Consider the following 15,073-nt stretch of genomic DNA (forward strand, 5'->3'; position numbering starts at 1 on the left):
GAATAAGAATTCTGTTCTTGGGGGGATTTCTTTCTCTCTTTCACTCTAGTTAGATCGCTCTGTGTCAGTACTGGTAGAGCCCTGAGTGACTGCCTTTGGACGTGTTTGACTGATATGGGTGCTTTATAAATCTAAATGTGATTGCAATAATAATGGTGAACTGGAAACACAAATGACTTAATAAAAGTATAGTACAGAAGTTCTAGTGCATATATATGTTAGAATGTTGTATTCAATTGAAGCATGTTTTCTTGCAGAATAGAAAAATGGCGGAGGACATAGTGAAAATGGTACTATAGAATTCCCTTCTAACCCACCAATTTGTTGTTTCTCTTCATTCACCAGTGTTGTTATTTCTCTTTCAACTTCTTTTTTTTTCCCATTGAAATTCTTTCACTGACACATAAAAAATGTCCTTCTGTCATGATAAATCAGTGGTGTAAATAGGGTAAAATTTAAATGAAATAAACATTTCTTGAATATTTTGAATCTCTTAAAAAAAAATCTTCCTGCTCTTTGTAATTCCCAGAAATTTGGTACTTCTGCTTTTCAGGATGAACTTCACATCTTGCCAGCAGCTCTATTTAGATTGAAGGGACATTAACTGAGAATAAGCACCAAGTCTCTTGAATTTTGTTGTTGTTGTTTTTGTAGTCTTTTCATGTTGCCTTGTCCTTTTACAGAGCTGCAATTTCAGACGTATATGGAACAGAATCTGGGACAGAAATGTAAAACATGCTCCGCTTTGCATTTCATTGCAGATTGTTCTAAACTTTTTGAAACATTTAGCATGAGAAATATCTTTTCTTAAAACAGTTAACATAAAAAAAACATGATTTGCTATACAATATGTTTGAAATATTTAACAGCTGTGACAAAGTTTTTAAAAGAGTTATGACAGGATTCTTTGACATTTACCAATATTAATCTAGCATGCCTGAATATTGTGTGATATTTAACAAATCCCCTCTGGTCCAATTGTGCCAATGGCAGTTACTTGAAGTTTTTTAAAAAATTGTTGTTAATTATTAAAGTTCTGTCCAGTTATAATGGGGAATGACCTTATGTCAATACTGTACACCACATAGGCAGCAGCAAGATAGTTTACTAAATTATTCCAGCACTTGCATCACTGAAACTAAGTGAAATGTTGCTCATAATCTAAAGGATTTTCAAAACATTCTTTAATTCCTTGGAATTACTATAGTTTACCAGACTCTTAATCCCTAGGAAAAAGGGAAAACAATCAAGTACTGGTACTGATGATAAATCTGGACAGATGATAAAGTCGACCACCTTGGAATTATTTGATTGCAATTGGTTATATTTATATAATTGAACACACCATAATAATAGTAACCACTTACAACACCAACTGGTGTAAACAAAAACAAAATTGGTAAATATTCTGTATAAATAAATGACTTACATTTATCTGAATAACAAAATATTTATCCAAAATTACTGGGGAAGAGGGTGCTCTTTTACGCATGCTCACTGTCAACACATAAAGGCCTGACATTTGGTCACTTTTCATTATTTGATTGATCCGGGATGACTGTTGCATCATTTTTGGGAAAGTTTCAATATAATACTATGAGGAAAATTTTGTAAATGACAAAGTGGTCAAATTTATCATCAGTCAACTTTCGTACAGTCCCCATTTTACATACCCCTTTCAAGGCCCCACTTCATGTGAGTTTGCATTCTAAATATAAATTTGAATTAGGCCTAAAAAAAAAAATTCTTTGTTTCCGGTAACATGCTCAAAAAAATTAGGGTAGGTAGGTCGGAAAATATTTTTTTTTGGAATTTTTTTTTATTAAGGGAGACTTTTCGGAAATTATTTTTTTGTCAAAAAATGATTACAAATAAGGGGGTTATGCCTTTAGACCATCAGTAAGTTGACTTCTAACATCACTGGCCATGTTTAAAGCATAAAAAGTGCGGTTTTGCATCTTTTTTGTTAAAAAGTTGAAAAATATATTCTCCAAGGCCATAAAAACATTTAGGGTCGGGCCAAAAATTTAGGGTAGGTCGGGATACCGGAAACAAAGAATTTTTTTTTTTACGCCTTATGTAAAGTTTTCAGCAAATGTTAAGCTTTATTTTGATACCAACCATTGATAACAATGTGCAGAAATAAAAAAGTTACAGGAAAAAAAACCTCATTTTCTGTCTGGGTTTATCATCAGTACCAGTATGCTTTGGAATTGAAAAGAGCAAATGTTATTTTGATAAAATAGGAAGATAGTTTAAGCTTTCTTACAAGATTTTAAACTTCAGAATTATTTATTTGGTAATATCATCAAAATAACACTCCCATGTGTTTTAATTTTGTAGATCACAGACAATTGATAAAATACATAAAGAAATTTACTTAGACTTTTATTTCTTTTTGTCTCTCTGTCACATATGTTTTATTCTTTCAAAATAGTTTTTTTTTTTTATTAAATACAAAACTCTTGGTACACCCTCGGACATGGTACAGAATTTTCACTATTTTCTGTTTTGCATGTATGGTTTGTGCATGTTTTATTTCAAGTTTTGAAGTGGAATGTTTAAATGTGAGCAGTGATATATTTGAAAATTCATAATTAAAATGCATGTATGTGTGCAATATTTTATCTTTTGTTATAAAAAGTTATGAATATTTTATATTTGTAAGTTGTTCCATTTAAGAAGAACAGGATGTGGCTCTTGCTGTCTTATGTACCTAATCTAGTTGTAGACACCAAATAGTTCAGCTTGTTGCGTATTTTTCATGTTTTTTTTTCTTTTATTATATACCTATGAATTTCTATCTGAAAAAAAAAAAACAGCTTGTATTTCACAAACACAAATTGCTAAATTCAGCTCCCATTGAATTCCAAATATATAATCAATGGTAGGATTACTTGCTTTAGTCATGGTGTCAAATAGGACATCAGAAATGATGTAATGTTTTCACCAACAGTATAAACAGGTAAAGGTATATAACAAAGGGGTCATTAAAACAATTCCTTGATCTGCTATGATGCATTAGGTTCTCCTGGATTTTGCCAGACTGGACCACACTTGGTGCAAGTGCCTGGTAAAATCCACTTGAGCCAAATATAATATTGAAGATTAAGGTTCTGTTATAATATGCTTATTGTATTGTCTCAAGTAACAAAAATCCACTCAATGCTAGTGCTCTCGCAAAGTCATAGCGGAGGGACCTCCATAGCCTGGCTCCCTGGCTGCATGGTTATTAGCTCATCTGATTTTTTGAAAAAAAATGATGAGTTATTGTCATCACTTGAGCGGTGTCGGCGTCTGTGTCAGCGTTGCCTGGTTAAGTTTTATGTTTAGGTCAGCTTTTCTCCTAAACTATCAAAGCTATTGCTTTGAAACTTGCAGCACTTGTTCACCATCATAAGCTGACACTGTATAGCAAGAAACATAACTCCATCCTGCTTTTTGCAAGATTTATGGCCCCTTTTGTACTTAGAAATTATCAGATTTCTTGGTTAAGTTTTATGTTTAGGTCAACTTTTCTCCTAAACTATCAAAGCTATTGCTTTGAAACTTGCATCACTTGTTCACCATCATAAGCTGACCCTGTACATCAAGAAATATAACTCCATCATGCTTTTTGCAAGAATTATTGCCCCGTTTGGACTTAGAAAATCAGTTTTCTTGGTTAAGTTTTATGTTTAGGTCAGCTTTTCTCCTAAACTATCAAAGCTATTGCTTTAAAACTTGCAACACTTGTTCACCGTCATAAGCTGACCCTGTACAGCAAGAAAAATAACTCCATCCTGCTTTTTGCAAGATTTATGGCCCCTTTTGGACTTAGAAAATATCGGATTTCTTGGTTAAGTTTTATGTTTAGGTCAACTTTTTCTCTTAAACTATCTAAGCTATTGCTTTGAAACTTGCAACACTTGTTCACCATCATAAGCTGACCCTGTACAGCAAGCAACATAACTCCATCCTGCTTTTTGCAATAATTTTTGCCCCTTTTGGACTTAGAAAATCATTTTATTGGTTGAGTATTATGTTTAAGTCAGCTTTTCTCATAAACTATCAAAGCTATTGCTTTAAAACTTGCAACAGTTTTTCACCGTCATAAGCGGACACTGTACATCAAGAAACATAACTCTACCCTGCTTTTTGCAAGAATGATGGCCCTTTTTAGACTTAGAAAATCATGGGTAGGACAATATTTCTATTATACAAAAAAATCAGATGAGCGTCAGCACCCGCAAGGCGGTGCTCTTGTTTTTTATATAAATACTGCAAGCAAAATTAGAAAATCTTAAGCCTCTAAAATAGCACATTTTATCTGATGGCTGAACCATACCTATGTTCGGAGCCAGGGGCAATAAAAAATGATGATGTAGAAATAACATGCTGGAGTTAATTCCCTCTTAATGAATGAGCTTGTATATATGTAAATAAGAACAAACATAGGGACGGGAGCCAGTCTAGGGCCTCCATTGCCCAGTAGTTTAGGTCACTTGTCCCTAACCACTGTGTGTTCAGAACGTAGCTAGGTGTTTAGAAGTCTTTCATTATGAAGTCATCCTGCAGGCTTATGGAAGCTCATGAGCAGTAATTCTATCCAGGTGCTTACCCATACCTTTAATCCCTGGAGAGGCATCTGGGGTTTTGAAAGTCACCATAGCCCATTTCACAGGAACTTCGGAATTTATCGGAAATGTTGGTAAAATCAAATCACGTGGAGGCTTATCAGCTGATCGGCTCGACCAATGAAATACTGGTTCTTAATTCTACATGACTGTTTTGTGATGGCGAGTACTTCAGCAGCAGACGAGCACCCTTTTATTGAATTAAAAGACTCTTATTTTATTAGAAAACTGCCACAGACTTTCAGAAAATTCAATATTCTTACTATTATTACTTATTTCCTCATTCGCATTCCGATTTTCGCTCAATCAGGGAAGTTTCTTACGAGCACTACACGAACGGACATGTCCGAGTAATTATACATGTATTGGTATCGTAGCGTATGTAGGTCAAGTTCCAAGACAAAGAAAAGTTAGTTGTGAAGTTTTTCCTGCTGGACTTTTGTCCTTTTTTCACATTACCACTCTCTGGTTAAACGCACTGAGTGATTGTATAAATAATGAAGTAGTTTCAGTTGACGTTTTTACAATAAAATCCATATTTTAAAAAGTAAATACGCGCCGTTGTTTATAATTTATGTTACTATTTAAAGCGTATTTTGTACATGTATCCTCCAGCATTTGATTCGTCAGACGATTAGATGTTCGGATCATGATCGCCGTTTTTCGTGGATTCTCGTTAAAAACCGTAGTGAAATGGGCTATATGACCTATAATTTAGCCAATGTGATGTTAAACTCAATGAAAACAAATCCATGGTCACAGTGCCTTCTCTCGGCTTATACAATATGATAATAAACCCTATGACAATATAACAAAAGGCCTTGTATTGTACTAACCTACGTCATATCATACAGTGTGTGTATGTTTGCAGGATGAAGCACTTTCTACATTGAAGAGACAGCTGGAGAGAGAGAAGGAGGAAGAAATGGCACGACTGAAGGAAAAACTTGTCAGGGTAAGCTCCCTTTGTTTCTCTATAATAGAAAATTTAGGTGGAGCATCTGGCTCTGATCATATTCCATTAATTTCTCCAAATATTCTGTGCACACTTTTAAGTCAAAGAAGTGAAAAAGAATAGGGTTCCATAATGTTTATAATGTGTGCACAATGTTTATAATGTGTGCACACTGTTATCATAAATAAAACCTGTTACAGAAAGAACAGTAAAATGAAAATATTTATGGCAATGGAAAGCAGGTCTTGTTTTTCTATCAAGTATATATAATCTCAATAGTGCTGGGAACCAGGACAGGGTACTATTTTATCCCTATGACAACAATTAGGCAATAACAATGTCATGTCATTGGTTTAATAAAGAAGATCATAAATAAAAGGACATTTTATTAATGAAAGGTTTGTATAAAAGTAATCGTGATAAAAAGAATTTTGTCATGATTTATTTCAACTTTTCAAAGTTATCTTTAATACAGGTGCACATTTCTGCAAGTAATTTAAACATTTTATCATTTTATTAAAATCCATGTTTCCTGCATTGTTTGCATATGTATTTACTTTGGTTTAATTAACTTTTATTTAAGACCTTTATGTTTTTATACCTTACTTAGAGATCAGCCATAATGTGATTTATATCAGTTTTAATCATGTGAAATATTGAATTTATTTAAGAAAAAGCAATGAAAATAGCTATATGAGTAATCTTCAAACTCTACTTACTTGATATCATGGTCATAATATCATGATGACGAAAGATTCCTCTCAAGTAGGACTGAAAAAGGAGGCCTATGAACATAAAAGACAGGGTGTAATATTTTGAATGAACTGAAAATTTTTAACGATTTTAGTGTCTTTTTGTACCCCCCGACAACAAAGTTGTAAGGGGGGGTATACTGGTTTCAGGTTGTCTGTCTGTCTGTCTGTCTGTCTGTCTGTCCGTCTGGTCGTCTGTCCGTCTGTCCGTAGACGCAATCTTGTGCGCACCATCTCTCCTTATCCCCTTGACAGAATTTAATGAAACTTCACACAAGTGATCAGTACCAACAGTAGTTGTGCATGGGGCATGTTAGGTTCTTTTAGAAAAAAAGTTGGCAGAGTTACGGGACTTTGTTTTTTGTTACTATACTATATACATAGACACAATCTTGTGTGCACCATCTCTCCTCATCCCCTTGACACAATTTAATGAAACTTCACACAAGTGATCAGTAACAACAGTAGTTGTGCATGGGGCATGTTAGGTTCTTTCAGAAAAAAAATTGCAGAGTTATGGGACTTTGTTTTTTTGTTACTATACTGTATACATAGACACAATCTTGTACGCACCATCTCTCCTCATCCACTTGACACAATTTAATAAAACTTCACACAAGTGATCAGTAACAACAGTAGTTGTGCATGGGGCATGTTAGGTTCTTTCAGCGACAAAAATTGCAGAGTTATGGGACTTTGTTTCTTGTTAACATACTATGTACATACAGTCTGCATATGCAATCTTGTGCGTGCCTGATCTACCAAACCCTTACACACAATTTAATGAAACTTCACACAAGTGATCAGTACCAACCCTAGTTGTGCATGGTGCATGTTACATTCTTTTAGATAAATATTCTGCATAGTTATGGGACTTTGTTTTTTGTTACTATACTGCATACATACAGTCTATATACATACAGTCCACATAATTATGCAATCTTGTGTGCGTCAAATTGCAATGTACTGTGTCAGTGCATGCGGGGGGTACATTCATCACCTTTAGTGATAGCCATAGTTTTGACTCAGAAGTGAAAGGTCACAGACCTTGGAATTATTTGCCAGATTGGTTTAAGCTTTGCCAGATGTGGTTTGCTCTGCTACTTGTGCTTTGTCCCTTGCCAGATATAGTTTGTCCCTTGCTACATATTGTTTGTCTTTTGCTGGATCTAGTTTGTCCCTTGCTACATATTGTTTGTCTTTTGCTGGATCTAGTTTGTCCCTTGCCAGATATAATATGTCCCTTGCCGCATGTACTTTGTCCATTGCCAGATGTAGTTTGTCCCTTGCTACAGTCATGTTGTTTGTCCTTTGCCAGATCTAGTTTGTCCCTTGCCACATGTTGTTTCTTGCCAGATATGGTTTGACCCTTGCCACATGTTGTTTGTCTCGATTGCTACATGTTGTTTGTCCCATGCCTGATGCTACATGTGTTTTGTCCCTTGCCAGATCTAGTTTGTCCCTTGCCAGATATAATATGTCCCTTGCCGCATGTACTTTGTCCATTGCCAGATGTAGTTTGTCCCTTGCTACAGTCATGTTGTTTGTCCTTTGCCAGATCTAGTCTGTCCCTTGCCACATGTTGTTTCTTGCCAGATATGGTTTGTCCCTTGCCACATGTTGTTTGTCCCATGCCTGATGCTACGTGTTTTGTCCCTTGCCAGATATAGTTTGTCCCTTGCCACATGTTGTTCCTTTCTAGATATAGTTTGTCACTTGCTATGTGTTGTTTGTCCCTTGCCACATGTTGTTTGTCCCTTGTCAGATATGGACTCAGCTTTGCCAGATGTGGTTTGAGCCTGGCCTGATGTGGACTGACCCTTGCCACAAGTGGTTTGTCCCTTACAAGTTATGGATTTCAAATCTGTTTTCAGGAACAGCCTGTCAGTTGCTAGAATATTGAAACACATGTCCAAATTCAGTTTATATCCTTGGGTCCATGTTTACCAGTAAAACTGGCAAGTCATGATTATGACCTCATAACTTGAATTGACATTAAAATGATCCATAAAAAAAAAGAGAAAAAAATATTATATTTTGATCAAAAAATACTTTTTTTTTATTTCAGGGACTTTCAACCAATGAATACAGAAGTTTACTATATGCCCCTGACAATGACGCAACAGTGTAAGTCTCACCTTTTCATGTATATTGACAAAATCAGAGAAATCAGATGTAAAAGTTGTAAATAACCTAAAAAGGTAAAGATACTTTTAGAATAATTTGAAGAAAATTCTTACACTTAATTACTACTTTTGTATTATACGAAAATACAAAAAAAGTTGTGATGAAAGTGTAGGGCATGATATATGATAAAGGAAATTTATGTTGATTTAATCGTCCTAACAGTTTTTATCTGCAAGAAAAGTCTTTTCACATATATGAATACTAGTGAAAATAGCAAATCAATTCCAAAATCCTAAATTTATTTGTAAGTTATTATGCAATACAAAATTTTTTTCTTCAGTCATCGCAGTGAGTTGAAGTCTTATCCAAATGAACGCCATCTCCGACAGATGTCTGAACAACAACATCAAGATCTGGAGAGACTTGAGCAGGAGATCAGCAAATTAGTAATGGTAGGTTTAAATACCGTAGAATAACATATTTGTTGGACTGACAAATTAGTAATTGTTTAAGTACTGTAGACTAACCCATTTGTTGGACTGACAAATTAGCAATGGTTTCTTTAAGTACTGTAGACTAACCCATTTGTTGGACTGACAAATTAGTAATTGTTTAAGTACTGTAGATTAACCCATTTGTTGGACTGACAAATTAGCAATGGTTTCTTTACGTACTTTAGACTAACCCATTTGTTGGACTGACAAATTAGCAATGGTTTCTTTAAGTACTGTAGACTAAACCATTTGTTGGACTGACAAATTAGCAATGGTTTCTCTTAGTACTGTAGACTAACCCATTTGTTGGACTGACAAATTAGCAATGGTTTCTCTAAGTACTGTAGACTAAACCATTTGTTGGACTGACAAATTAGTAATGGTTTCTAACACATTTAATTTTATATTTTCATTTTATGTCCATGAAAAGATGACAATTAAGTGTACAGTTATTGGGGTAGAGGTAGTCAGTGTGACAGAATGAAATAATTACATGCTACATACAGATAATATAAATCTTAATTTTTTCACTGACAAATCAACAAAAATACAAAATAATGAAGAAAACATTGTCTTTTTATGGGCAAAAAGAAGACAGAACAAAAACAACATTGGCAAAATTTAGTCACAGTTCTAAGTCTTAGACAAGCATTATGTACTTTTAAGAAATTAAAAAAAAAATTGATGATTTGTTTATGAAATGTGCACAAAAGTACTTTTGATGCATAAATAAGGGCTGTAAAGGAGTAAAATGGTTTGAAATAAAGATGCCAAAGTCCTGAATCAAACTTTATATTTAATATAAAGTTAACTGATTCCAAACATTTATTCTTTAGAATACAGGATCAGGTTCACATGGTCATGAAGATATAGATTATGCAAAAAGACTTGCCCAGTTACAGTCGAAGGTACGACAGCTGCAATCTGACAACAGTAACCTACGACGTGCCAAATTTAACGTGTCTTCCAGTAGCCCTAATCTCACCACACCTGACATGTACAACTCACATAGAAAGGTAAATTTATCCCTACACTTTTTATGCTAATGAATTTTGTCACCAATTAAGGTATGTTTTATTCAAACTTTTTTGGAAATTCTTTTACTGAACTAAAACTAGAATTTATTTATGATTATTCTGATTGATTAATTTCCATATTTAACAGTTTGAAAGTCTTGCTCCCATCAGCGTTTCAGTTTTTATTGTATTGAAAATAATTTGTAACGGGTCAACAAAAGGCCTGTCATTTGACCTTTAATTAACATAGATATAAAAATAATAATTGATATGAATTGCATTTTCCTACCATATAGTTCACAATGAGGTCTCCGTCACCGACGCGCGACCAGCAGAGGTTGGCCAGTAATCTTGAACTAAGAACGCGTGAACACGATTACGAGACAGAAGCCCTCACTCATCATCAGAGAGTTAACAGAGATATAATGTCGAAGAAAATGGCGGAAATGTCGAAATTACAAAATACACTCACTAATCAAGCAAAGGTATAATAATTGTTTATCGGTTATTAATCCCTTGCCACAAATGGTGGGATAGGTTATTAATCCCTTGTCACAAATGGTGGGATAGGTTATTAATCCCTTGTCACAAATGGTGGGATAGGTCACAAATGGTGGGATAGGTTATTAATCCCTTGTCACAAATGGTGGGATAGGTTATTAATCCCTTGTCACAAATGGTGGGATAGGTCACAAATGGTGGGATAGGTTATTAATCCCTTGTCACAAATGGTGGGATAGGTTATTAATCCCTTGTCACAAATGGTGGGATAGGTCACAAATGGTGGGATAGGTTATTAATCCCTTGTCACAAATGGTGGGATAGGTTATTAATCCCTTGTCACAAATGGTGGGATAGGTTATTAATCCCTTGTCACAAATGGTGGGATAGGTTATTACTCCCTTGTCACAAATGGTGGGATAGGTTATTAATCCCTTGTCACAAATGGTGGGATAGGTTATTAATCCCTTGTCACAAATGGTGGGATAGGTTATTACTCCCTTGTCACAAATGGTGGGATAGGTTATTACTCCCTTGTCACAAATGGTGGGATAGGTTATTAATCCCTTGTCACAAATGGTGGGATAGGTTATTAATCCCTTGTCACAAATGGTGGGATAGGTTATTAATCCCTTGTCACAAATGGTGGGATAGGTTATTAATCCCTTGCCACAAATGGTGGTGGTTATAGAAATGGTCTCCATCTGTCCATCTTACTGTCTTCCTTCCTTCCATCTGTCCGTAACATTTTGTGTTCGCTCTGTATCTCTGAAGGATTTTCATGAAACTTGAGTCAGATAATCCCCTCATCAAGATGATGTGCAGAACTCATGAATCAGCCATGTTAGGTCAGGGTCACAGCTCAAGGGAAAAGGTTTGAGCCTTCCATTTTGTGTCCGCCCTTGTTTTTTAGGGATATCTTACAGTGTATAAAAAGAGATAATTTATGGTGTACAAGTGGGGGTAATTTATTGTGTATCAGGCTAACTTTTTTGTATAAAAGGGAGTTCATTCTTTGTATAAAGAGGGGATAATTTATACTGCATAAGAAAAATAAATGTGTATTAAAGGCGTACCCTAGAATTCCCTGTGTAAGAGATGGGCTAAATTTTTCCAAATAAAATAATTTCTTCAAACTTTGGATATTAAAAGGACAATATGCAATAAAAATCATAGGTCACCAGTATTGAAAAGAGTTATCTGCCCTTGAAAACAGCATTAGTGGGGAATATCCAAAGTTTGAAGAAATTCTATTATTGGGACAAATTTTGCCCTGATTTCTAGCGTACACCTTTAAAACTATGGTTTTTTTTTTTATTTCATTTCAGGAATTAATTCAGCTAGAGAAAGCATACACTCAGTTAAATCAACATGCCAAGTCACCAAGAACTTCTGTACGATAATCAGCCTAACACCTAGACTGTTCTTAAAGAAATATATCATTGCTTATTTATGAATAAGCAAATATATATATACAGATTCCATCCATATCTATTTTATAGAACAATCAGTTTATATTTATATTTATTTATATCTGTATATTAAGTGCTTATTCCGTCCATTTTTTTTTAATTGAAGAGTCATACAGTTATTTATTTTTCACTTAGCTGACAGATCAGAAATATCGTCGTATTTCGCTTAAAAAGTAGAATATATCCCAGCATGTATCTATATACATCATTATATATATATAACTGCCATAATATACTTTTCATATGCTGTAATATACTGTGATATTACATTATTTAAATTAATTGCGAAATACCGTTTTCTAGGATATATGGGTACAGTTAAATTTTGGATTATATTAATATAAATCATGAGGTTTTATTTAAGCATGTGTATTATTTGCCATTTAACATGTTTTCAGTAAACAACATTACTTTGTTTGGTAAATGAGGCCAATTATTTAACATTGTAAAAAATTGATAATATACGGCTCTCAGTTTCTTCTCTTGGTGTAATTCAGTTTTACCTTTCAAGTAACTGGATACAGTTGTGTAAAATGATACAAGTCTGTGATGTAGTATTTTTCTATACACACTTCTTCTACATTAAAAAATTCTGTGATATTACATAGGTAAATTATTGAATTTCATTTCGTTTATGAATATATCATTTCTATTGTTTCCCTATATATTTCCTTTTGTTAGTCAGAGTTATTGCAAGTGCTTGTAGGTGCCGTTGTGCAAAAACCAACGTTAGGACTTTGTGATCAGCAGAGAATCAGTGCACTATTTGTTTATCCACACATCTTTACCATTTATTTATCAGTGTCAGCACTTGTATACAACTGACAAGTAAGAGTACAGATCCTGATCAGACTGCATGGATGTGAAGTCTGATCTGAATCAATAGTGGTCATAAAGCCCAAACATTAGTTTTTGCACAGCAGCACTCAAGTATACAAGTTACCTTTATATCATCTGGGCAACACATTTTTTCCTGATTATTGGACTTCGGAAATATTCGCTTGGTCAGTGAAATGCATGCAGCTGTAGAACTGCATTGTTTCGATGATGATTTAAACTTACATTGACCAGTAAGCTGATGAGTCAGAAGGGTTTCAGTATTAGAAAATCAGCATTTAATATGTGTCTGTTACTTTGCAATTTTTGTTAACTTTAAATCAAATGATGACATGATACTGAAAATAGATATAGATACAGGGTTAGAAGTATTATATGCAATTCTTTATGCCTTTTAAAAAGTTTCCATGGAACATTTCTTTGAATATTTTCTGATACACTGAGTGGTCTCTCTTGCAATATATTAGTTAAGGTAACTAGAGTACCTTCCCTTACTTCATTTTTCATATGCAGTGAAACTCAACACGAAATATGCATAGTCCGCCTGCCTTGATTATACAGAACTAAAGTTGATTTTCCTCCGACTATTATGTCTGCAAGTTTTCTAGAATATATCTTTCCTGTATCAATTTTCTACTTAATATGTTTAGTAATCTGTTGGCTTGATCCGTACAGTCTGTCTTGGATATTTAAGTCAAGTGCTAATGTTTTATATTTAACCAGAATAGGAATTTACACGCATTTATACTGTGTTATATTATACTTTTATGTAACGGCCTTTATAGGAACAATGAACATTTCCTGGAAATAATGGCAGCTGTTTTCTTTGATATTGTAAGATCACTTTAAATTTGTGTAAACCTTGTAATATTTACTGCATTGATTTTTCTTTGTACATTCATATTTTTATCTGTAACATTAACTTAAGGCCACCATTTAAAAGACCAACATTTATCCGTGATTTTTGTAGAAATATTATTTGTATTATGGTCGTAAAGATTAGCCCTGTGCCAAGAAATATCATTGGTCAATGTCTGTGATACTGTTTGTGTTACTTGATCTGATTGGTTAATGTCTTCTTAACTTCAGTTTCATTGGTCGGTAATTGTGATAATGGACCAATGACACGAAAGCTGAGTAACTCTTGTATAACAAAATTGATATAAATATTGGATCTTCTGAAATACATTTTGTTTGTTTTGGGTTTAACGCCGTTTTTCAACAGTATTTCGGTCATGTAACGGCGGGCAGTTAACCTAACCAGTGTTCCTGGATTCTGTACCAGTACAAACCTGTTCTCCACAAGTAACTGCCAACTTCCCCACATGAATTATCAGAGGTGGAGGACGAATGATTTCAGACACAATGTCTTTTATCAAATCGTCACGGAGAACATACGCCCGCCCGGGGATCGAACTCGCGACCCCGCGATCCGTAGACCAATGCTGTCCCAACTGAGCTAAGCATGCGAGCTGAAATTCATGTTGAATTTAAACTCTTGGTATTTTTGCAAGAGGTTTATCAACTGCAGTTTATTAAGTTTTTAATGCAGTTTAAAATGATTTTATCTACAATGTGAGCATATTTATTTGAATTTATAAATGTGGACTTTTCATGTTAAATTTTGTAAACCAGTTTATTGACCTTTGTAACTAAAAATAAATGTGATATATTATTAGTTTTGTTCTATCATGTAAACCCGGCCCAACACACCAGCTTAGCAAAATAGAAAGAGCATCAGGCCAACAGTCTGAAGATGTGAAAAATGATCTCTCAGACTCGGACATACTTGAAAACCCAAAGCCTTTTGCCTTCTACCTCTGTTCCATGTAGAGAAGTTGTTGGTCACTTGTAAAGAACATGTCCTGGTAAGAAGCTAGTGCCACTGGTACGAGTTTGACAATGGTACATGATATATTGCTGGAAAAAAAAAAAAAAAAAGAGTATAAAACTAAATAAATGGTACAGGATATACTGCTAGAAAAAGGGCCAGTATAAAACGCAATAAATGGTACATGATATACTGCTAGAAAAAGGGTATAAAACCCAATAAATGGTACATGATATAATGCTAGAAAAAGAGTATAAAACCCAATAAATGGTACATGATATACTGCTGGAAAAGGTATAAATTCCAATAAATGGTACATGATATACTGCTAGAAAAAGGGTATAAAACCCAATAAATGGTACATGATATAATGCTAGAAAAAGAGTATAAAACCCAATAAATGGTACATGATATACTGCTGGAAAAGGTATAAATTCCAATAAATGGGACATGATATACTGCTGGAAAAAGG

At 34.3% G+C, this 15,073-nt stretch overlaps 1 protein-coding gene across 26 annotated transcripts in view; it reads left to right on the plus strand.

Moving 5' to 3' along the window:
• LOC123534684 (trichohyalin-like) overlaps window positions 1–14,445 on the plus strand; it is a 155,211-nt gene extending 140,766 nt beyond the window's left edge. For 18 of the 26 annotated variants that reach the window (XM_053519111.1, XM_053519110.1, XM_053519112.1 and 15 more), the window contains 7 exons: window positions 258–290; window positions 5,488–5,571; window positions 8,392–8,450; window positions 8,791–8,902; window positions 9,781–9,960; window positions 10,257–10,445; window positions 11,790–14,445. In XM_053519111.1, coding sequence (XP_053375086.1) covers window positions 258–290; window positions 5,488–5,571; window positions 8,392–8,450; window positions 8,791–8,902; window positions 9,781–9,960; window positions 10,257–10,445; window positions 11,790–11,864 — 732 coding nt within the window. In that variant the 3' untranslated portion in view covers window positions 11,865–14,445. Of the gene's footprint in view, window positions 1–257; window positions 291–683; window positions 729–5,487; window positions 5,572–8,391; window positions 8,451–8,790; window positions 8,903–9,780; window positions 9,961–10,256; window positions 10,446–11,789 lie in introns of all 26 variants that reach the window. The other 8 variants (XM_053519119.1, XM_053519116.1, XM_053519127.1 and 5 more) reach the window with 2 other exon arrangements.
• The last annotated feature ends 628 nt before the right edge of the window (window positions 14,446–15,073 follow it).

This window comes from Mercenaria mercenaria, chromosome 12, assembly GCF_021730395.1.
Source record: "Mercenaria mercenaria strain notata chromosome 12, MADL_Memer_1, whole genome shotgun sequence".
Taxonomy (NCBI): domain Eukaryota; kingdom Metazoa; phylum Mollusca; class Bivalvia; order Venerida; family Veneridae; genus Mercenaria; species Mercenaria mercenaria.